Here is a 26,404-nt window from a genome sequence, read left to right on the forward strand (position 1 = left end):
CACTCACAGCTCACTCTCACTCACAGCTCACTCTCACACACAGCTCACTCTCACTCACAGCTCACTCTCACTCACTCTCACACACAGCTCACTCTCACTCGCAGCTCACTCTCACACACAGCTCACTCTCACTCGCAGCTCACTCTCACACACAGCTCACTCTCACTCACAGCTCACTCACACACACAGCTCACTCACAGCTCACTCACACACACAGCTCACTCTCACACACAGCTCACTCTCACACACAGCTCACTCTCACACACAGCTCACTCTCACTCACAGCTCACTCTCACACATAGCTCACTCACACAGCTCACTCACTCACACAGCTCACTCTCACTCACAGCTCACTCTCACTCACAGCTCACTCTCACTCACAGCTCACACACAGCTCACTCACAGCTCACTCTCACACACAGCTCACTCTCACACAAAGCTCACTCACACACACAGCTCACTCTCACACACAGCTCACTCTCACTCACAGCTCACTCTCACTCACAGCTCACTCTCACTCACAGCTCACACACAGCTCACTCACAGCTCACTCTCACACACAGCTCACTCTCACACAAAGCTCACTCACACACACAGCTCACTCTCACTCACAGCTCACTCTCACTCACAGCTCACTCTCACACACAGCTCACTCTCACTCACAGCTCACACACAGCTCACTCACAGCTCACTCTCACACACAGCTCACTCTCCCTCACAGCTCACTCTCACACACAGCTCACTCTCACACACAGCTCACTCACACACACAGCTCACTTTCACTCACAGCTCACTCTCACTCACAGCTCACTCTCACTCACAGCTCACTCATAGCTCACTCACAGCTCACTCAAACACACAGCTCACTCTCACACACAGCTCACGCATAGCTCACTCTCACTCACAGCTCACTCTCACACACAGCTCACTCACAGCTCACTCTCACACAGCTCACTCCCAGCTCACTCTCACACACAGCTCACTCTCACTCACAGCTCACTCTCACTCACAGCTCACTCTCACTCACAGCTCACTCATAGCTCACTCACACACAGCTCACTCTCACTCACAGCTCACTCTCACTCACAGCTCACTCTCACTCACAGCTTACTCTCACTCACAGCTCACTCTCACACACAGCTCACTCTCACACACAGCTCACTCACAGCTTACTCTCACTCACAGCTCACTCTCACACACAGCTCACTCTCACACACAGCTCACTCACAGCTCACTCTCACACACAGCTCACTCACAGCTCACTCTCACACACAGCTCACTCTCACACACAGCTCACTCTCACACACAGCTCACTCTCACTCACAGCTCACTCTCACACACAGCTCACTCACAGCTCACTCTCACACACAGCTCACTCAAAGCTCACTCTCACACACAGCTCACTCACAGCTCACTCTCACCACAGCTCACTCATAGCTCACTCACACACACAGCTCACTCTCACTCACAGCTCACTCTCACTCATAGCTCACTCATAGCTCACTCTCACTCATAGCTCACTCTCACTCACAGCTCACTCTCACTCATAGCTCACTCTCACACACAGCTCACTCACACACACAGCTCACTTTCACTCACAGCTCACTCTCACTCATACCTCACTCTCACTCACAGCTCACTCACAGCTCACTCACACACAGCTCACTCTCACACACAGCTCACTCTCACTCACAGCTCACTCTCACTCACAGCTCACTCTCACTCACAGCTCACTCACACTCACAGCTCACTCACGCACACAGCTCACTCTCACTCACAGCTCACTCACACTCACAGCTCACTCTCACTCACAGCTCACTCTCACTCACAGCTCACTCTCACTCACAGCTCACTCTCACTCACAGCTCACTCTCACTCACAGCTCACTCTCACTCACAGCTCACTCTCACTCGCAGCTCACTCTCACTCATAGCTCACTCTCACTCACAGCTCACTCACTCACAGCTCACTCTCACTCACAACTCACTCACACACACAGCTCACTCTCACTCACAGCTCACTCTCACTCATAGCTCACTCTCACACACAGCTCACTCTCACTCACAGCTCACTCTCACACACAGCTCACTCTCACTCGCAGCTCACTCTCACTCACAGCTCACTCACACACACAGCTCACTCTCACTCACAGCTCACTCACACTCACAGCTCACTCTTACACACAGCTCACTCTCACTCACAGCTCACTCACACTCACAGCTCACTCTCACTCATAGCTCACTCTCACTCACAGCTCACTCTCACACACAGCTCACTCTCACTCATAGCTCACTCTCACTCATAGCTCACTGTAACTCACAGCTCACTCTCACACACAGCTCACTCTCACTCGCAGCTCACTCTCACTCACAGCTCACTCATAGCTCACTCTCACTCACAGCTCACTCTCACTCATAGCTCACTCTCACACACAGCTCACTCACACACACAGCTCACTCTCACACACAGCTCACTCTTATACACAGCGCACTCTCACTCACAGCTCATTCACAGCTCACTCTCACAGCTCACTCTCACACACAGCTCACTCTCACTCATAGCTCACTCTCACTCACAGCTCACTCTCACACACAGCTCACTCTCACACACAGCTCACTCTCACTCACAGCTCACTCTCACTCACAGCTCACTCTCACTCACAGCTCACTCACAGCTCACTCACACACAGCTCACTCTCACGCACAGCTCACTCTCACTCACAGCTCACTCTCACTCACAGCTCACTCTCACACACAGCTCACTCTCACACACAGCTCACTCTCACTCACAGCTCACTCTCACTCACAGCTCACTCTCACTCACAGCTCACTCTCACACACAGCTCACTCTCACACACAGCTCACTCTCACACACAGCTCACTCTCACACACAGCTCACTCTCACTCATAGCTCACTCTCACTCACAGCTCACTCACAGCTCACTCACACACAGCTCACTCTCACGCACAGCTCACTCTCACACACAGCTCACCCTCACACACAGCCCACTCTCACTCACAGCTCACTCTCACTCACAGCTCACTCTCACTCACAGCTCACTCTCACACACAGCTCACTCTCACTCACAGCTCACTCTCACTCACAGCTCACTCTCACACACAGCTCACTCTCACTCACAGCTCACACACAGCTCACTCACAGCTCACTCTCACACACAGCTCACTCTCCCTCACAGCTCACTCTCACACACAGCTCACTCTCACACACAGCTCACTCACACACACAGCTCACTTTCACTCACAGCTCACTCTCACTCACAGCTCACTCTCACTCACAGCTCACTCATAGCTCACTCACAGCTCACTCAAACACACAGCTCACTCTCACACACAGCTCACGCATAGCTCACTCTCACACAGCTCACTCCCAGCTCACTCTCACACACAGCTCACTCTCACTCACAGCTCACTCTCACTCACAGCTCACTCTCACTCACAGCTCATTCATAGCTCACTCACACACAGCTCACTCTCACTCACAGCTCACTCTCACTCACAGCTCACTCTCACTCACAGCTTACTCTCACTCACAGCTCACTCTCACACACAGCTCACTCTCACACACAGCTCACTCACAGCTTACTCTCACTCACAGCTCACTCTCACACACAGCTCACTCTCACACACAGCTCACTCACAGCTCACTCTCACACACAGCTCACTCACAGCTCACTCTCACACACAGCTCACTCTCACACACAGCTCACTCTCACTCACAGCTCACTCTCACACACAGCTCACTCACAGCTCACTCTCACACACAGCTCACTCAAAGCTCACTCTCACACACAGCTCACTCACAGCTCACTCTCACCACAGCTCACTCATAGCTCACTCACACACACAGCTCACTCTCACTCACAGCTCACTCTCACTCATAGCTCACTCATAGCTCACTCTCACTCATAGCTCACTCTCACTCACAGCTCACTCTCACTCATAGCTCACTCTCACACACAGCTCACTCACACACACAGCTCACTTTCACTCACAGCTCACTCTCACTCATACCTCACTCTCACTCACAGCTCACTCACAGCTCACTCACACACAGCTCACTCTCACACACAGCTCACTCTCACTCACAGCTCACTCTCACTCACAGCTCACTCTCACTCACAGCTCACTCTCACTCACAGCTCACTCACACACACAGCTCACTCACACACACAGCTCACTCTCACTCACAGCTCACTCACGCACACAGCTCACTCTCACTCACAGCTCACTCACACTCACAGCTCACTCTCACTCACAGCTCACTCTCACTCACAGCTCACTCTCACTCACAGCTCACTCTCACTCACAGCTCACTCTCACTCACAGCTCACTCTCACTCACAGCTCACTCTCACTCGCAGCTCACTCTCACTCATAGCTCACTCTCACTCACAGCTCACTCACTCACAGCTCACTCTCACTCACAGCTCACTCACACACACAGCTCACTCTCACTCACAGCTCACTCTCACTCATAGCTCACTCTCACACACAGCTCACTCTCACAGCTCACTCTCACACACAGCTCACTCTCACTCGCAGCTCACTCTCACTCACAGCTCACTCACACACACAGCTCACTCTCACTCACAGCTCACTCACACTCACAGCTCACTCTTACACACAGCTCACTCTCACTCACAGCTCACTCACACTCACAGCTCACTCTCACTCATAGCTCACTCTCACTCACAGCTCACTCTCACACACAGCTCACTCTCACTCATAGCTCACTCTCACTCACAGCTCACTCTCACTCATAGCTCACTGTAACTCACAGCTCACTCTCACACACAGCTCACTCTCACTCGCAGCTCACTCTCACTCACAGCTCACTCATAGCTCACTCTCACTCACAGCTCACTCTCACTCATAGCTCACTCTCACACACAGCTCACTCACACACACAGCTCACTCTCACACACAGCTCACTCTTATACACAGCGCACTCTCACTCACAGCTCATTCACAGCTCACTCTCACAGCTCACTCTCACACACAGCTCACTCTCACACACAGCTCACTCTCACTCACAGCTCTCTCTCACTCACAGCTCACTCTCACTCACAGCTCACTCTCACTCACAGCTCTCTCTCACTCATAGCTCACTCTCACTCACAGCTCACTCTCACACACAGCTCACTCTCACACACAGCTCACTCTCACTCACAGCTCACTCACAGCTCACTCACACACAGCTCACTCTCACGCACAGCTCACTCTCACTCACAGCTCACTCTCACTCACAGCTCACTCTCACACACAGCTCACTCTCACACACAGCTCACTCTCACACACAGCTCACTCTCACTCACAGCTCACTCACTCACACAGCTCACTCTCACACACAGCTCACTCTCACTCGCAGCTCACTCTCACTCACAGCTCACTCTCACACACAGCTCACTCTCACACACAGCTCACTCTCACACACAGCTCACTCTCACTCGCAGCTCACTCTCACACACAGCTCATTCTCACACACAGCTCACTCTCATTCGCAGCTCACTCTCACTCACAGCTCACTCTCACACACAGCTCACTCTCACTCACAGCTCACTCTCACTCGCAGCTCACGCTCACACACAGCTCACTCTCACTCACAGCTCACTCTCACACACAGCTCACTCACACACACAGCTCACTCTCACTCGCAGCTCACTCTCACACACAGCTCACTCTCACTCACAGCTCACTCTCACTCACAGCTCACTCTCACACACAGCTCACTCTCACTCACAGCTCACTCTCACTCACTCTCACACACAGCTCACTCTCACTCGCAGCTCACTCTCACACACAGCTCACTCTCACTCGCAGCTCACTCTCACACACAGCTCACTCTCACTCACAGCTCACTCACACACACAGCTCACTCACAGCTCACTCACACACACAGCTCACTCTCACACACAGCTCACTCTCACACACAGCTCACTCTCACTCACAGCTCACTCTCACACATAGCTCACTCACACAGCTCACTCACTCACACAGCTCACTCTCACTCACAGCTCACTCTCACTCACAGCTCACTCTCACTCACAGCTCACACACAGCTCACTCACAGCTCACTCTCACACACAGCTCACTCTCACACAAAGCTCACTCACACACACAGCTCACTCTCACACACAGCTCACTCTCACTCACAGCTCACTCTCACTCACAGCTCACTCTCACTCACAGCTCACACACAGCTCACTCACAGCTCACTCTCACACACAGCTCACTCTCACACAAAGCTCACTCACACACACAGCTCACTCTCACTCACAGCTCACTCTCACTCACAGCTCACTCTCACACACAGCTCACTCTCACTCACAGCTCACACACAGCTCACTCACAGCTCACTCTCACACACAGCTCACTCTCCCTCACAGCTCACTCTCACACACAGCTCACTCTCACACACAGCTCACTCACACACACAGCTCACTTTCACTCACAGCTCACTCTCACTCACAGCTCACTCTCACTCACAGCTCACTCATAGCTCACTCACAGCTCACTCAAACACACAGCTCACTCTCACACACAGCTCACGCATAGCTCACTCTCACTCACAGCTCACTCTCACACACAGCTCACTCACAGCTCACTCTCACACAGCTCACTCCCAGCTCACTCTCACACACAGCTCACTCTCACTCACAGCTCACTCTCACTCACAGCTCACTCTCACTCACAGCTCACTCATAGCTCACTCACACACAGCTCACTCTCACTCACAGCTCACTCTCACTCACAGCTCACTCTCACTCACAGCTTACTCTCACTCACAGCTCACTCTCACACACAGCTCACTCTCACACACAGCTCACTCACAGCTTACTCTCACTCACAGCTCACTCTCACTCACAGCTCACTCATAGCTCACTCACACACAGCTCACTCTCACTCACAGCTCACTCTCACTCACAGCTCACTCTCACTCACAGCTTACTCTCACTCACAGCTCACTCTCACACACAGCTCACTCTCACACACAGCTCACTCACAGCTCACTCTCACTCACAGCTCACTCTCACTCACAGCTCACTCATAGCTCACTCACACACAGCTCACTCTCACTCACAGCTCACTCTCACTCACAGCTCACTCTCACTCACAGCTTACTCTCACTCACAGCTCACTCTCACACACAGCTCACTCTCACACACAGCTCACTCACAGCTCACTCTCACACACAGCTCACTCACAGCTCACTCTCACACACAGCTCACTCTCACACACAGCTCACTCTCACTCACAGCTCACTCTCACACACAGCTCACTCACAGCTCACTCTCACACACAGCTCACTCAAAGCTCACTCTCACACACAGCTCACTCACAGCTCACTCTCACACACAGCTCACTCTCACACACAGCTCACTCTCACACACAGCTCACTCTCACTCGCAGCTCACTCTCACACACAGCTCACTCTCACACACAGCTCACTCTCATTCGCAGCTCACTCTCACTCACAGCTCACTCTCACACACAGCTCACTCTCACTCACAGCTCACTCTCACTCGCAGCTCACGCTCACACACAGCTCACTCTCACTCACAGCTCACTCTCACACACAGCTCACTCACACACACAGCTCACTCTCACTCGCAGCTCACTCTCACACACAGCTCACTCTCACTCACAGCTCACTCTCACTCACAGCTCACTCTCACACACAGCTCACTCTCACTCACAGCTCACTCTCACTCACTCTCACACACAGCTCACTCTCACTCGCAGCTCACTCTCACACACAGCTCACTCTCACTCGCAGCTCACTCTCACACACAGCTCACTCTCACTCACAGCTCACTCACACACACAGCTCACTCACAGCTCACTCACACACACAGCTCACTCTCACACACAGCTCACTCTCACACACAGCTCACTCTCACTCACAGCTCACTCTCACACATAGCTCACTCACACAGCTCACTCACTCACACAGCTCACTCTCACTCACAGCTCACTCTCACTCACAGCTCACTCTCACTCACAGCTCACACACAGCTCACTCACAGCTCACTCTCACACACAGCTCACTCTCACACAAAGCTCACTCACACACACAGCTCACTCTCACACACAGCTCACTCTCACTCACAGCTCACTCTCACTCACAGCTCACTCTCACTCACAGCTCACACACAGCTCACTCACAGCTCACTCTCACACACAGCTCACTCTCACACAAAGCTCACTCACACACACAGCTCACTCTCACTCACAGCTCACTCTCACTCACAGCTCACTCTCACACACAGCTCACTCTCACTCACAGCTCACACACAGCTCACTCACAGCTCACTCTCACACACAGCTCACTCTCCCTCACAGCTCACTCTCACACACAGCTCACTCTCACACACAGCTCACTCACACACACAGCTCACTTTCACTCACAGCTCACTCTCACTCACAGCTCACTCTCACTCACAGCTCACTCATAGCTCACTCACAGCTCACTCAAACACACAGCTCACTCTCACACACAGCTCACGCATAGCTCACTCTCACTCACAGCTCACTCTCACACACAGCTCACTCACAGCTCACTCTCACACAGCTCACTCCCAGCTCACTCTCACACACAGCTCACTCTCACTCACAGCTCACTCTCACTCACAGCTCACTCTCACTCACAGCTCACTCATAGCTCACTCACACACAGCTCACTCTCACTCACAGCTCACTCTCACTCACAGCTCACTCTCACTCACAGCTTACTCTCACTCACAGCTCACTCTCACACACAGCTCACTCTCACACACAGCTCACTCACAGCTTACTCTCACTCACAGCTCACTCTCACACACAGCTCACTCTCACACACAGCTCACTCACAGCTCACTCTCACACACAGCTCACTCACAGCTCACTCTCACACACAGCTCACTCTCACACACAGCTCACTCTCACTCACAGCTCACTCTCACACACAGCTCACTCACAGCTCACTCTCACACACAGCTCACTCAAAGCTCACTCTCACACACAGCTCACTCACAGCTCACTCTCACCACAGCTCACTCATAGCTCACTCACACACACAGCTCACTCTCACTCACAGCTCACTCTCACTCATAGCTCACTCATAGCTCACTCTCACTCATAGCTCACTCTCACTCACAGCTCACTCTCACTCATAGCTCACTCTCACACACAGCTCACTCACACACACAGCTCACTTTCACTCACAGCTCACTCTCACTCATACCTCACTCTCACTCACAGCTCACTCACAGCTCACTCACACACAGCTCACTCTCACACACAGCTCACTCTCACTCACAGCTCACTCTCACTCACAGCTCACTCTCACTCACAGCTCACTCTCACTCACAGCTCACTCACACACACAGCTCACTCACACACACAGCTCACTCTCACTCACAGCTCACTCACGCACACAGCTCACTCTCACTCACAGCTCACTCACACTCACAGCTCACTCTCACTCACAGCTCACTCTCACTCACAGCTCACTCTCACTCACAGCTCACTCTCACTCACAGCTCACTCTCACTCACAGCTCACTCTCACTCACAGCTCACTCTCACTCGCAGCTCACTCTCACTCATAGCTCACTCTCACTCACAGCTCACTCACTCACAGCTCACTCTCACTCACAACTCACTCACACACACAGCTCACTCTCACTCACAGCTCACTCTCACTCATAGCTCACTCTCACACACAGCTCACTCTCACTCACAGCTCACTCTCACACACAGCTCACTCTCACTCGCAGCTCACTCTCACTCACAGCTCACTCACACACACAGCTCACTCTCACTCACAGCTCACTCACACTCACAGCTCACTCTTACACACAGCTCACTCTCACTCACAGCTCACTCACACTCACAGCTCACTCTCACTCATAGCTCACTCTCACTCACAGCTCACTCTCACACACAGCTCACTCTCACTCATAGCTCACTCTCACTCATAGCTCACTGTAACTCACAGCTCACTCTCACACACAGCTCACTCTCACTCGCAGCTCACTCTCACTCACAGCTCACTCATAGCTCACTCTCACTCACAGCTCACTCTCACTCATAGCTCACTCTCACACACAGCTCACTCACACACACAGCTCACTCTCACACACAGCTCACTCTTATACACAGCGCACTCTCACTCACAGCTCATTCACAGCTCACTCTCACAGCTCACTCTCACACACAGCTCACTCTCACTCATAGCTCACTCTCACTCACAGCTCACTCTCACACACAGCTCACTCTCACACACAGCTCACTCTCACTCACAGCTCACTCTCACTCACAGCTCACTCTCACTCACAGCTCACTCACAGCTCACTCACACACAGCTCACTCTCACGCACAGCTCACTCTCACTCACAGCTCACTCTCACTCACAGCTCACTCTCACACACAGCTCACTCTCACACACAGCTCACTCTCACTCACAGCTCACTCTCACTCACAGCTCACTCTCACTCACAGCTCACTCTCACACACAGCTCACTCTCACACACAGCTCACTCTCACACACAGCTCACTCTCACACACAGCTCACTCTCACTCACAGCTCACTCTCACACACAGCTCACTCACACACACAGCTCACTCTCACACACAGCTCACTCTTATACACAGCGCACTCTCACTCACAGCTCATTCACAGCTCACTCTCACAGCTCACTCTCACACACAGCTCACTCTCACTCATAGCTCACTCTCACTCACAGCTCACTCACAGCTCACTCACACACAGCTCACTCTCACGCACAGCTCACTCTCACACACAGCTCACCCTCACACACAGCCCACTCTCACTCACAGCTCACTCTCACTCACAGCTCACTCTCACTCACAGCTCACTTTCACACACAGCTCACTCTCACTCACAGCTCACTCTCACTCACAGCTCACTCTCACACACAGCTCACTCTCACTCACAGCTCACACACAGCTCACTCACAGCTCACTCTCACACACAGCTCACTCTCCCTCACAGCTCACTCTCACACACAGCTCACTCTCACACACAGCTCACTCACACACACAGCTCACTTTCACTCACAGCTCACTCTCACTCACAGCTCACTCTCACTCACAGCTCACTCATAGCTCACTCACAGCTCACTCAAACACACAGCTCACTCTCACACACAGCTCACGCATAGCTCACTCTCACACAGCTCACTCCCAGCTCACTCTCACACACAGCTCACTCTCACTCACAGCTCACTCTCACTCACAGCTCACTCTCACTCACAGCTCATTCATAGCTCACTCACACACAGCTCACTCTCACTCACAGCTCACTCTCACTCACAGCTCACTCTCACTCACAGCTTACTCTCACTCACAGCTCACTCTCACACACAGCTCACTCACAGCTCACTCTCACACACAGCTCACTCTCACACACAGCTCACTCTCACTCACAGCTCACTCTCACACACAGCTCACTCACAGCTCACTCTCACACACAGCTCACTCAAAGCTCACTCTCACACACAGCTCACTCACAGCTCACTCTCACCACAGCTCACTCATAGCTCACTCACACACACAGCTCACTCTCACTCACAGCTCACTCTCACTCATAGCTCACTCATAGCTCACTCTCACTCATAGCTCACTCTCACTCACAGCTCACTCTCACTCATAGCTCACTCTCACACACAGCTCACTCACACACACAGCTCACTTTCACTCACAGCTCACTCTCACTCATACCTCACTCTCACTCACAGCTCACTCACAGCTCACTCACACACAGCTCACTCTCACACACAGCTCACTCTCACTCACAGCTCACTCTCACTCACAGCTCACTCTCACTCACAGCTCACTCTCACTCACAGCTCACTCACACACACAGCTCACTCACACACACAGCTCACTCTCACTCACAGCTCACTCACGCACACAGCTCACTCTCACTCACAGCTCACTCACACTCACAGCTCACTCTCACTCACAGCTCACTCTCACTCACAGCTCACTCTCACTCACAGCTCACTCTCACTCACAGCTCACTCTCACTCACAGCTCACTCTCACTCACAGCTCACTCTCACTCGCAGCTCACTCTCACTCATAGCTCACTCTCACTCACAGCTCACTCACTCACAGCTCACTCTCACTCACAGCTCACTCACACACACAGCTCACTCTCACTCACAGCTCACTCTCACTCATAGCTCACTCTCACACACAGCTCACTCTCACAGCTCACTCTCACACACAGCTCACTCTCACTCGCAGCTCACTCTCACTCACAGCTCACTCACACACACAGCTCACTCTCACTCACAGCTCACTCACACTCACAGCTCACTCTTACACACAGCTCACTCTCACTCACAGCTCACTCACACTCACAGCTCACTCTCACTCATAGCTCACTCTCACTCACAGCTCACTCTCACACACAGCTCACTCTCACTCATAGCTCACTCTCACTCACAGCTCACTCTCACTCATAGCTCACTGTAACTCACAGCTCACTCTCACACACAGCTCACTCTCACTCGCAGCTCACTCTCACTCACAGCTCACTCATAGCTCACTCTCACTCACAGCTCACTCTCACTCATAGCTCACTCTCACACACAGCTCACTCACACACACAGCTCACTCTCACACACAGCTCACTCTTATACACAGCGCACTCTCACTCACAGCTCATTCACAGCTCACTCTCACAGCTCACTCTCACACACAGCTCTCTCTCACTCATAGCTCACTCTCACTCACAGCTCACTCTCACACACAGCTCACTCTCACACACAGCTCACTCTCACTCACAGCTCACTCACAGCTCACTCACACACAGCTCACTCTCACGCACAGCTCACTCTCACTCACAGCTCACTCTCACTCACAGCTCACTCTCACACACAGCTCACTCTCACACACAGCTCACTCTCACTCACAGCTCACTCTCACTCACAGCTCACTCTCACTCACAGCTCACTCTCACACACAGCTCACTCTCACACACAGCTCACTCTCACTCACAGCTCACTCTCACACACAGCTCACTCACACATACAGCTCACTCTCACACACAGCTCACTCTTATACACAGCGCACTCTCACTCACAGCTCATTCACAGCTCACTCTCACAGCTCACTCTCACACACAGCTCACTCTCACTCATAGCTCACTCTCACTCACAGCTCACTCACAGCTCACTCACACACAGCTCACTCTCACGCACAGCTCACTCTCACACACAGCTCACCCTCACACACAGCTCACTCTCACTCACAGCTCACTCTCACTCACAGCTCACTCTCACTCACAGCTCACTCTCACACACAGCTCACTCTCACACACAGCTCACTCTCACACACAGCTCACTCTCACACACAGCTCACCCTCACTCACAGCTCACTCTCACTCACAGCTCACTCTCACTCACAGCTCACTCTCACTCACAGCTCACTCTCACTCACAGCTCACTCTCACTCACAGCTCACTCTCACACACAGCTCACTCTCACACACAGCTCACTCTCACACACAGCTCACTCTCACTCACAGCTCACTCTCACACACAGCTCACTCTCACTCACAGCTCACTCTCACTCACAGCTCACTCTCACTCACAGCTCACTCTCACACACAGCTCATTCTCACACACAGCTCACTCTCACTCACAGCTCACTCTCACTCACAGCTCACTCTCACTCACAGCTCACTCTCACTCACAGCTCACTCTCACACACAGCTCACTCTCACTCACAGCTCACTCTCACACACAGCTCACTCTCACACACAGCTCACTCTCACACACAGCTCACTCTCACTCACAGCTCACTCTCACTCACAACTCACTCTCACACACAGCTCACTCTCACACACAGCTCACTCTCACTCACAGCTCACTCTCACTCACAGCTCACTCTCACACACAGCTCACTCTCACTCACAGCTCACACACAGCTCACTCACAGCTCACTCTCACACACAGCTCACTCTCATACACAGCTCACTTTCACTCACAGCTCACTCTCACTCACAGCTCACTCTCACTCACAGCTCACTCATAGCTCACTCACAGCTCACTCAAACACACAGCTCACTCACAGCTCACTCTCACACACAGCTCACTCACAGCTCACTCTCACACAGCTCACTCTCACTCACAGCTCACTCTCACTCACAGCTCACTCATAGCTCACTCACACACAGCTCACTCACAGCTCACTCTCACTCACAGCTCACTCTCACTCACAGCTCACTCTCACTCACAGCTCACTCTCACACACAGCTCACTCTCACACACAGCTCACTCTCACACACAGCTCACTTTCACACACAGCTCACTCTCACTCACAGCTCACTCTCACACAAAGCTCACTCACAGCTCACTCTCACACACAGCTCACTCACAGCTCACTCTCACACACAGCTCACTCTCACACACAGCTCACTCACAGCTCACTCTCACACACAGCTCACTCACAGCTCACTCTCACACACAGCTCACTCAAAGCTCACTCTCACACACAGCTCACTCACAGCTCACTCTCACCACAGCTCACTCATAGCTCACTCTCACACACAGCTCACTCACACACACAGCTCACTCTCACTCACAGCTCACTCTCACTCACAGCTCACTCTCACTCACAGCTCACTCTCACTCACAGCTCACTCTCACTCACAGCTCACTCTCACACACAGCTCACTTTCACTCACAGCTCACTCTCACTCACAGCTCACTCTCACTCACAGCTCACTCTCACTCACAGCTCACTCTCACTCACAGCTCACTCACACACACAGCTCACTCTCACTCACAGCTCACTCTCACTCACAGCTCACTCTCACTCACAGCTCACTCTCACTCACAGCTCACTCTCACACACAGCTCACTCTCACTCACAGCTCACTCTCACTCACAGCTCACTCTCACTCACAGCTCACTCTCACACACAGCTCACTCTCACTCACAGCTCACTCACTCACACAGCTCACTCTCACACACAGCTCACTCTCACTCGCAGCTCACTCTCACACACAGCTCACTCTCACTCGCAGCTCACTCTCACACACAGCTCACTCTCACACACAGCTCACTCTCACTCGCAGCTCACTCTCACTCACAGCTCACTCTCACACACAGCTCACTCTCACTCACAGCTCACTCTCACTCACAGCTCACTCTCACACACAGCTCACTCGCAGCTCACTCTCACACACAGCTCACTCTCACTCACAGCTCACTCTCACACACAGCTCACTCTCACTCACAGCTCACTCACACACACAGCTCACTCTCACTCGCAGCTCACTCTCACGCACAGCTCACTCTCACTCACAGCTCACTCTCACTCACAGCTCACTCTCACACACAGCTCACTCTCACACACAGCTCACTCTCACTCACAGCTCACTCTCACTCACAGCTCACTCTCACTCACAGCTCACTCTCACACACAGCTCATTCTCACACACAGCTCACTCTCACACACAGCTCACTCTCACACACAGCTCACTCTCACTCACAGCTCACTCTCACACACAGCTCACTCACACACACAGCTCACTCTCACACACAGCTCACTCTTATACACAGCGCACTCTCACTCACAGCTCATTCACAGCTCACTCTCACAGCTCACTCTCACACACAGCTCACTCTCACTCATAGCTCACTCTCACTCACAGCTCACTCACAGCTCACTCACACACAGCTCACTCTCACGCACAGCTCACTCTCACACACAGCTCACTCTCACTCACTGCTCACTCTCACACACAGCTCACTCTCACACACAGCTCACTCTCACACACAGCTCACTCTCACACACAGCTCACTCTCACTCACAGCTCACTCACAGCTCACTCTCACTCACAGCTCACTCTCACACACAGCTCACTCTCACACACAGCTCACTCTCACACACAGCTCACCCTCACTCACAGCTCACTCTCACTCACAGCTCACTCTCACTCACAGCTCACTCTCACTCACAGCTCACTCTCACTCACAGCTCACTCTCACACACAGCTCACTCTCACACACAGCTCACTCTCACACACAGCTCACTCTCACTCACAGCTCACTCTCACACACAGCTCACTCTCACTCACAGCTCACTCTCACTCACAGCTCACTCTCACTCACAGCTCACTCTCACTCACAGCTCACTCTCACACACAGCTCACTCTCACTCACAGCTCACTCACAGCTCACTCTCACTCACAGCTCACTCTCACTCACAGCTCACTCTCACACATAGCTCACTCTCACACACAGCTCACTCTCACACACAGCTCACTCTCACACACAGCTCACTCACACACATAGCTCACTCTCACACATAGCTCACTCTCACTCACAGCTCACTCTCACACATAGCTCACTCTCACACACAGCTCACTCTCACTCACAGCTCACTCTCACACATAGCTCACTCTCACACACAGCTCACTCTCACACACAGCTCACTCTCACACACAGCTCACTCACACACACAGCTCACTCTCACTCATAGCTCACTCTCACTCACAGCTCACTCACAGCTCACTCACACACAGCTCACTCTCACGCACAGCTCACTCTCACACACAGCTCACTCTCACTCACAGCTCACTCTCACACACAGCTCACTCTCACACACAGCTCACTCTCACACACAGCTCACTCTCACTCACAGCTCACTCACAGCTCACTCTCACTCACAGCTCACTCTCACACACAGCTCACTCTCACACACAGCTCACTCTCACACACAGCTCACCCTCACTCACAGCTCACTCTCACTCACAGCTCACTCTCACTCACAGCTCACTCTCACTCACAGCTCACTCTCACTCACAGCTCACTCTCACTCACAGCTCACTCTCACACACAGCTCACTCTCACACACAGCTCACTCTCACACACAGCTCACTCTCACTCACAGCTCACTCTCACACACAGCTCACTCTCACTCACAGCTCACTCTCACTCACAGCTCACTCTCACTCACAGCTCACTCTCACTCACAGCTCACTCTCACACACAGCTCACTCTCACTCACAGCTCACTCACAGCTCACTCTCACTCACAGCTCACTCTCACTCACAGCTCACTCTCACACATAGCTCACTCTCACACACAGCTCACTCTCACACACAGCTCACTCTCACACACAGCTCACTCACACACATAGCTCACTCTCACACATAGCTCACTCTCACTCACAGCTCACTCTCACACATAGCTCACTCTCACACACAGCTCACTCTCACTCACAGCTCACTCTCACACATAGCTCACTCTCACACACAGCTCACTCTCACACACAGCTCACTCTCACACACAGCTCACTCACACACATAGCTCACTCTCACTCACAGCTCACTCTCACTCACAGCTCACTCTCACTCACAGCTCACTCTCACACATAGCTCACTCTCACACACAGCTCACTCTCACACACAGCTCACTCTCACTCACAGCTCACTCTCACACATAGCTCACTCTCACACACAGCTCACTCTCACTCACAGCTCACTCTCACACATAGCTCACTCTCACACACAGCTCACTCTCACACACAGCTCACTCTCACACACAGCTCACTCACACACATAGCTCACTCTCACTCACAGCTCACACAAACACCACACACAGCTCACACGTAGAGCATATTTCACATCGACATCAGTCTCAGCTGCAACGCAAGCAGACGGGTGGTCAGCTTACACAGACGCCACACTCACGCGCACAAACACGCACGCACACGCAACGCACACGCATGTGCAGACACACACAGGCACCTACAGGCACGTACACAGCGGCCTGCCTCCACACGTGGTGCTCTCATGTCCGTGTGTCTACGAGTGGGTGTGTCTGTGTGTGAGTGTATCTGTGTCCCCACGTCTGCGTGTGTCTCTGTCTCCACACAGAGCTGCTGGCCCAGGCTCTCACGTCTCTGTCTGACAAGGACTCCCCGGTGCCCGACGCAAACTTCAGACCCATCTACGGCACTGTGGGCGTTCTGCTGAACTACACGGACTTGAGCCCAGCACTGGGTGAGCAGCACGGAGCGAGTAGAGAGTGGTGGTAGTGGTGGTAGAGTAGAGTAGAGAGTGGTGGTAGTGGTGGTAGTGTAGAGTAGAGAGTGGTGGTAGAGTTGAGTAGAGAGTGGTGGTAGTGGTGGTAGTGTAGAGTAGAGGGTGGTGGTAGAGTAGAGTGGAGAGTGGTGGTAGTGGTGGTAGTGTAGAGTAGAGAGTGGTGGTAGAGTTGAGTAGAGAGTGGTGGTAGTGGTGGTAGTGTAGAGTAGAGAGTGGTGGTAGTGGTGGTAGTGTAGAGTAGAGAGTGGTGGTAGTGGTGGTAGTGTAGAGTAGAGAGTGGTGGTGGTTGTTGTGGTGGTGCTGTGGGGAGTGGTGGTGTAGTGGTTAGCGCCACGCTGCGCTACGGACCCGGCGACCTGAGTTCGATTCCCGCTCACGGCCAGTACCCAGTGACGATTATCTGAACCGTTCCTGGGCCTCCCCTAGGTCTACTCAGCCTCAACTGAGTAGCCGGTGCGGTGTGTAAACATCGCCACTGGGGAGACAAAGGTGGTCGGGCGTGGTGCTGGCCACCCACCCCCTCGTGTGCCGTGCCGGCCTTCATAGGTGCTACTCGCTAACAGCACTTGCCCCTACAGTCTGTTAAGGCTTCACGGGGATCTTTGTCTTTGGTGCTTAGTGGTGTTGGTGTTAGTGGAGGTGGTGGTTGGTGTTGGTGGTGTTTGTGGTTGCGTGGTTGTTGATGTGGTTGTTGTGGTTGTTGACGTGGTTGTTGACGTGGTGGTTGTTGTTGTGGTTGTTGATGTGGTTGTTGATGTGGTTGTTGTTGTGGTTGTTGACGTGGTGGTTGTTGTTGTGGTTGTGTCAGGCCGTGCTGTGGGTCAGTGCGGCACCATCAAACATCTCCTGGACATCCTGAAGCACCAGCCGCTGTGGGAGCGCAGCAAGACTGAGCCGGTACGGGGACACGCGGGGAGACACGGGGAGACACGGGGAGACGTGGGGAGACACGGGGACACACGGGGAGACACGGGGAGATGTTGGGAGACGTGGGGAGACGTGGGGAGACACGGGGACACACGGGGTGACACGGGGACACACGGGGAGACACGGGGACACACGGGGAGACGCGGGGACACACGGGGAGACGCGGGGAGACGCGGGGAGACGCGGGGAGACGCGGGGAGACGCGGGGAGACGCGGGGAGACGCGGGGAGACGCGGGGAGACGCGGGGTGAGTAGTAGATGATGGTGAGTAGTAGATGATGGTGAGTAGTAGATGATGATGGCGGTAGAGGTTGCTACATTCACCATTCAATTGGCAGGTTGCACAATGGCTGTTGTTTAGGCGTCTGCATGTCACATACTTCACGTCGGCATTGTTTACAACACACTCACACACACAGGTGAGTTACGTCAACAATTCACGTTTTATAGGCGAATGCAGTTCCACCATTCGTACTCATTCAGCACAAATGATAATGGATGTTGCGTGGTCTGACCTTCACTTGTAGATGAAGTCACTCGCCACTCCTTCTGGACAAAGATGTCCGTGACTTTGTTGTAGAAGTCCTCTTTGTTCTCTTTGAGTTGTTAAAGTCTCTCCGTCTCAGTCGAGGTGATTGCCAGGGATGAAAGTCGTCCTTGGTCAGTCCGATGCCGACTGTTTTGAGTCGTTTCACAGCAGAGAACCACGACCTCCAGCGGCCGCTGTTGCAGCTGGCGCAGTGAGCGCTGCCAGCAGCAGCAGCTGAGTGACTCTGCCGCCTCGCGAGCCGTCGGCATCAGATCATTGTGGGCCACAAAGCTGAGGAGCCGTCCGGGTGGTTTGCTTCGTTCCTCACCATTTGTGAACTATCCACTCCGACAAGGTCAGCCTTGAGTCTAACAAAGTCAAAGTTCCTGCACATTGTGATTGGCCCTGCAGTTTGGTGTCATCCAAATGTCGCGACATTTCATGAAATTTCGTGCAATCAACCAAACCGAGGAAAGTTAGCTCACCGGAATGATCAAACCTCGCTCTCACGTGAGCACTGATGTTGTCCACGATGTCATCAAACATTCTGTTCCTCTCATCTCTGATTGGCTGTTGACTTGGGGCAATGTCTGTCAGGCCACGTGCGACGCATTTCTGCTCCAATCGATCACAGAAGCTGCCAAATTCTTGTCTCTGGCGTCCCACAACTCCCATCGTGTCGCGGATTCGCTCACAGCAGAATCCGTGTGCACTACTTTGTTCTGCAGCACGCGGCAGAGCGCATCGGGCTCATTGAAAGTGCCCTCGTGTGCCACCGTGAAGAAGCAGGCTGGTGCTTTTGACGGCCAGACGTCACGTCCGGCGGCCATCATGAGGGTGTCGTTGTCCAGCCATCGCCTGGAGCACGTCGCGCAGATCAGACTGGTAGCTGCCGAGCGTGAGAACGAGTCTAGAAGCTGAGCTCCATCTGGTGGACGCTGCTCGTGGCGAACGTCGCTTCACGACGTCGCCCAGGAGGTGGGGTGCACGTGGTCGACTCAGGAGGTGGGTGCACGTGGTCGACTCAGGAGGTGGGTGCACGTGGTCGACTCAGGAGGTGGGTGCACGTGGTCGACTCAGGAGGTGGGTGCACGTGGTCGACTCAGGAGGGGGGTGCACGTGGTCGACTCAGGAGGTGGGTGCACGAGGTCGACTCAGGAGGTGGGGTGCGCGTGGTCGACTCAGTGAAGACGTCACAAGCCCCTCGACTGTTTTAAACACGTTGACACTCAGGCGCACATCTTGCTGAGAGCGAGATGAGCGCCAGCTTCAACTTGTGTGCGTAGCAACGGGTGAGCCTGGCTTCAGGCACCTTGTCTGTCACCTTGGCCTGCACCCCGCGAAGACCTGATGCCGTCACAGTCCGAGCTCCCAGCTCTTCAACGCAGTTTCCCCAACACTCAGGAAACATCACCAGCCATAGCCGGTGCTGGTCTGTCATCAGCGACGTCACCAGATCCCAAGAACGCCTCCCCCAGCTCACAAGTCGTCACCGCGCTTGTAGCCACGACGACGCAGCACCACAGAGGCCTGGGCCTTGTCTGTGACAGCCGTGGCCTCGTCCACTTGGAGCGCAACCAGTGGGGCTGCGTTCATCTCCTCGCTGACGTCACTGCTGACGACGTCACCAGCCGCTTCGATTAAGTCGTTCTGTGTTCTGTGTGAGGAGCCATGACACACAGCGGATGTCTCCACATGTCTCGCTCACGTTCATCGTTCTCAGCAAGAGCGTGAAACGGCTCCTCCACATCGTCACCACGATGATTAGCGCCTTGCACCCTCATCGTCACCACGACATGCTGGTGGTTCCTGTCTGGCTCGGCAGCAGGTCGCATTGATGAGGCCTTTTACAACCTCGCGGTTTTCCTTTAGCTCAGCGTCGTGGATGCTGATGTTTAATCTCCGCCGTCTATTCAAAGCCAGATCTATCCTTGAAGCTCCAGACGTGTTTACAGCAATTTGGCGTTGAATGTGAGTTGTCGATTGTTCACGTTTGTTGAGGCTCCTTGGTAGATGTCCAAGTCACAGAATCCCGCGAGAGTCCAAGCGTCGTCGGCAGTGGAGAACAGAAGTCAGCGGCAGCAGTGACGGCGATTCACTTGGTAGCACTGCCACACGCAGCAGGGGCAGCAGTGAAGGTGATTCACTTGGTAGCACTGCCACACGCAGCAGGGGCAGCAGTGAAGGTGATTCACTTGGTAGCACTGCCACACGCAGCAGGGGCAGCAGTGAAGGTGATTCACTTGGTAGCACTGCCACACGCAGCAGGGGCAGCAGTGACGGCGATTCACTTGGTAGCACTGCCACACGCAGCAGGGGCAGCAGTGAAGGTGATTCACTTGGTAGCACTGCCACACGCAGCAGGGGCAGCAGTGAAGGCGATTCACTTGGTAGCACTGCCACACGCAGCAGGTGCAGCAGTGAAGGCGATTCACTTGGTAGCACTGCCACACGCAGCAGCAGCAGCAGTGAATGTGATTCACTTGGTAGCACTGCCACACGCAGCAGGGGCAGCAGTGAAGGCGATTCACTTGGCAGCACTGCCACACGCAGCAGGGGCAGCAGTGAAGGCGATTCACTTGGTAGCACTGCCACACGCAGCAGGGGCAGCAGTGAAGGTGATTCACTTGGTAGCACTGCCACACGCAGCAGGGGCAGCAGTGACGGCGATTCACTTGGTAGCACTGCCACACGCAGCAGGGGCAGCAGTGAAGGTGATTCACTTGGTAGCACTGCCACACGCAGCAGGGGCAGCAGGGAAAGCGATTCACTTGGTAGCACTGCCACACGCAGCAGGGGCAGCAGTGAAGGCGATTCACTTGGTAGCACTGCCACACGCAGCAGGGGCAGCAGTGAAGGTGATTCACTTGGTAGCACTGCCACACGCAGCAGGGGCAGCAGTGAAGGTGATTCACTTGGTAGCACTGCCACACGCAGCAGGGGCAGCAGTGAAGGTGATTCACTTGGTAGCACTGCCACACGCAGCAGGGGCAGCAGTGACGGCGATTCACTTGGTAGCACTGCCACACGCAGCAGGGGCAGCAGTGAAGGTGATTCACTTGGTAGCACTGCCACACGCAGCAGGGGCAGCAGTGAAGGCGATTCACTTGGTAGCACTGCCACACGCAGCAGGTGCAGCAGTGAAGGCGATTCACTTGGTAGCACTGCCACACGCAGCAGGGGCAGCAGTGAAGGCGATTCACTTGGTAGCACTGCCACACGCAGCAGGGGCAGCAGTGAAGGCGATTCACTTGGTAGCACTGCCACACGCAGCAGGGGCAGCAGTGAAGGCGATTCACTTGGTAGCACTGCCACACGCAGCAGGTGCAGCAGTGAAGGCGATTCACTTGGTAGCACTGCCACACGCAGCAGGGGCAGCAGTGAAGGTGATTCACTTGGTAGCACTGCCACACGCAGCAGGGGCAGCAGTGAAGGCGATTCACTTGGTAGCACTGCCACACGCAGCAGGGGCAGCAGTGAAGGCGATTCACTTGGTAGCACTGCCACACGCAGCAGGTGCAGCAGTGAAGGCGATTCACTTGGTAGCACTGCCACACGCAGCAGGTGCAGCAGTGAAGGCGATTCACTTGGTAGCACTGCCACACGCAGCAGGTGCAGCAGTGAAGGCGATTCACTTGGTAGCACTGCCACACGCAGCAGGTGCAGCAGTGAAGGTGATTCACTTGGTAGCACTGCCACACGCAGCAGGTGCAGCAGTGAAGGCGATTCACTTGGCAGCACTGCCACACGCAGCAGGTGCAGCAGTGAAGGCGATTCACTTGGTAGCACTGCCACACGCAGCAGGTGCAGCAGTGAAGGCGATTCACTTGGTAGCACTGCCACACGCAGCAGGTGCAGCAGTGAAGGTGATTCACTTGGTAGCACTGCCACACGCAGCAGGTGCAGCAGTGAAGGCGATTCACTTGGCAGCACTGCCACACGCAGCAGGTGCAGCAGTGAAGGCGATTCACTTGGTAGCACTGCCACACGCAGCAGGTGCAGCAGTGAAGGTGATTCACTTGGTAGCACTGCCACACGCAGCAGGTGCAGCAGTGAAGGCGATTCACTTGGTAGCACTGCCACACGCAGCAGGTGCAGCAGTGAAGGCGATTCACTTGGTAGCACTGCCACACGCAGCAGGTGCAGCAGTGAAGGCGATTCACTTGGTAGCACTGCCACACGCAGCAGGTGCAGCAGTGAAGGCGATTCACTTGGTAGCACTGCCACATGCAGCAGCAGCAGCAGTGAAGGCGATTCACTTGGTAGCACTGCCACATGCAGCAGGTGCAGCAGTGAAGGCGATTCACTTGGTAGCACTGCCACATGCAGCAGGTGCAGCAGTGAAGGCGATTCACTTGGTAGCACTGCCACATGCAGCAGGGGCAGCAGTGAAGGTGATTCACTTTGTAGCACTGCCACACGCAGCAGGTGCAGCAGCAGTGAAGGTGATTCACTTGGTAGCAATGACACACGCAGCAGGTGCAGCAGTGAAGGTGATTCACTTGGTAGCACTGCCATACGCAGCAGGGGCAGCAGTGAAGGTGATTCACTTGGTAGCACTGCCACATGCAGCAGCTGCAGCAGTGAAGGCGATTCACTTGGTAGCAATGACACACGCAGCAGGTGCAGCAGTGAAGGTGATTCACTTGGTAGCACTGCCACATGCAGCAGCTGCAGCAGTGAAGGCGATTCACTTGGTAGCACTGCCACACGCAGCAGGTGCAGCAGTGAAGGTGATTCACTTGGTAGCACTGCCACATGCAGCAGCTGCAGCAGTGAAGGCGATTCACTTGGTAGCACTGCCACACGCAGCAGGTGCAGCAGTGAAGGTGATTCACTTGGTAGCACTGCCACACGCAGCAGGGGCAGCAGTGAAGGTGATTCACTTGGTAGCACTGCCACATGCAGCAGCTGCAGCAGTGAAGGCGATTCACTTGGTAGCACTGCCACACGCAGCAGGTGCAGCAGTGAAGGTGATTCACTTGGTAGCACTGCCACATGCAGCAGCTGCAGCAGTGAAGGCGATTCACTTGGTAGCACTGCTACACGCAGCAGGTGCAGCAGTGAAGGCGATTCACTTGATAGCACTGCCACACGCAGCAGGTGCAGCAATGAAGGCAATTCACTTGGTAGCACTGCCACACGCAGCAGGGGCAGCAGTGAAGACGATTCACTTGGTAGCACTGCCACACGCAGCAGGGGCAGCAGTGAAGACGATTCACTTGGTAGCACTGCCACACGCAGCAGGGGCAGCAGTGAAGACGATTCACTTGGTAGCACTGCCACACGCTGCAGGTGCAGCAGTGAAGTCGATTCACTTGGTAGCACTGCCACACGCAGCAGGGGCAGCAGTGAAGACGATTCACTTGGTAGCACTGCCACACGCAGCAGGTGCAGCAGTGAAGTCGATTCACTTGGTAGCACTGCCACACGCAGCAGGGGCAGCAGTGAAGACGATTCACTTGGTAGCACTGCCACACGCAGCAGGTGCAGCAGTGAAGGCGATTCACTTGGTAGCACTGCCACACGCAGCAGGGGCAGCAGTGAAGGTGATTCACTTGGTAGCACTGCCACACGCAGCAGGGGCAGCAGCAGTGAAGGTGATTCACTTGGTAGCACTGCCACATGCAGCAGGGGCAGCAGTGAAGGTGATTCACTTGGTAGCAATGACACACGCAGCAGGTGCAGCAGCAGTGAAGGTGATTCACTTGGTAGCACTGCCACATGCAGCAGGGGCAGCAGTGAAGGCGATTCACTTGGTAGCAATGACACACGCAGCAGGTGCAGCAGTGAAGGTGATTCACTTGGTAGCACTGCCACATGCAGCAGCTGCAGCAGTGAAGGCGATTCACTTGGTAGCACTGCCACACGCAGCAGGTGCAGCAGTGAAGGTGATTCACTTGGTAGCACTGCCACATGCAGCAGCTGCAGCAGTGAAGGCGATTCACTTGGTAGCACTGCCACACGCAGCAGGTGCAGCAGTGAAGGTGATTCACTTGGTAGCACTGCCACACGCAGCAGGGGCAGCAGTGAAGGTGATTCACTTGGTAGCACTGCCACATGCAGCAGCTGCAGCAGTGAAGGCGATTCACTTGGTAGCACTGCCACACGCAGCAGGTGCAGCAGTGAAGGTGATTCACTTGGTAGCACTGCCACATGCAGCAGCTGCAGCAGTGAAGGCGATTCACTTGGTAGCACTGCTACACGCAGCAGGTGCAGCAGTGAAGGCGATTCACTTGATAGCACTGCCACACGCAGCAGGTGCAGCAATGAAGGCAATTCACTTGGTAGCACTGCCACACGCAGCAGGGGCAGCAGTGAAGACGATTCACTTGGTAGCACTGCCACACGCAGCAGGGGCAGCAGTGAAGACGATTCACTTGGTAGCACTGCCACACGCAGCAGGGGCAGCAGTGAAGACGATTCACTTGGTAGCACTGCCACACGCTGCAGGTGCAGCAGTGAAGTCGATTCACTTGGTAGCACTGCCACACGCAGCAGGGGCAGCAGTGAAGACGATTCACTTGGTAGCACTGCCACACGCAGCAGGTGCAGCAGTGAAGTCGATTCACTTGGTAGCACTGCCACACGCAGCAGGGGCAGCAGTGAAGACGATTCACTTGGTAGCACTGCCACACGCAGCAGGTGCAGCAGTGAAGGCGATTCACTTGGTAGCACTGCCACACGCAGCAGGGGCAGCAGTGAAGGTGATTCACTTGGTAGCACTGCCACACGCAGCAGGGGCAGCAGCAGTGAAGGTGATTCACTTGGTAGCACTGCCACATGCAGCAGGGGCAGCAGTGAAGGTGATTCACTTGGTAGCACTGCCACACGCAGCAGGTGCAGCAGTGAAGGTGATTCA

The 26,404-nt window shown here is 54.1% G+C and overlaps 2 protein-coding genes across 5 annotated transcripts in view; both read left to right on the forward strand.

The window, feature by feature from the left end:
* Window positions 1-26,404, forward strand: part of LOC144719918 (uncharacterized) — a 71,635-nt gene that overhangs the window by 19,527 nt on the left and 25,704 nt on the right. For all 4 annotated transcript variants that reach the window (XR_013585680.1, XR_013585685.1, XR_013585682.1 and 1 more), the window contains exons 4-5: window positions 17,919-18,044; window positions 18,895-18,983. Coding sequence is in view for 1 of the 4 variants with exons in the window: in XM_078596422.1 (XP_078452548.1) it covers window positions 17,919-18,044; window positions 18,895-18,983 (215 nt within the window). In the remaining 3 variants the exon portion in view is untranslated. The remainder of the gene's footprint in view (window positions 1-17,918; window positions 18,045-18,894; window positions 18,984-26,404) is intronic.
* Window positions 21,556-24,657, forward strand: LOC144723026 (uncharacterized). Its single transcript, XM_078601549.1, has 5 exons — window positions 21,556-21,626; window positions 21,811-21,954; window positions 22,051-22,400; window positions 22,641-23,092; window positions 24,646-24,657. Exons 1-5 carry the CDS (start codon window positions 21,556-21,558, stop codon window positions 24,655-24,657), a joined length of 1,029 nt encoding a protein of 342 aa, XP_078457675.1.

Source organism: Lampetra planeri, chromosome 1, assembly GCF_965212315.1.
Source record: "Lampetra planeri chromosome 1, kcLamPlan1.2.h2, whole genome shotgun sequence".
Classification (NCBI taxonomy): Eukaryota; Metazoa; Chordata; class Hyperoartia; order Petromyzontiformes; family Petromyzontidae; genus Lampetra; species Lampetra planeri.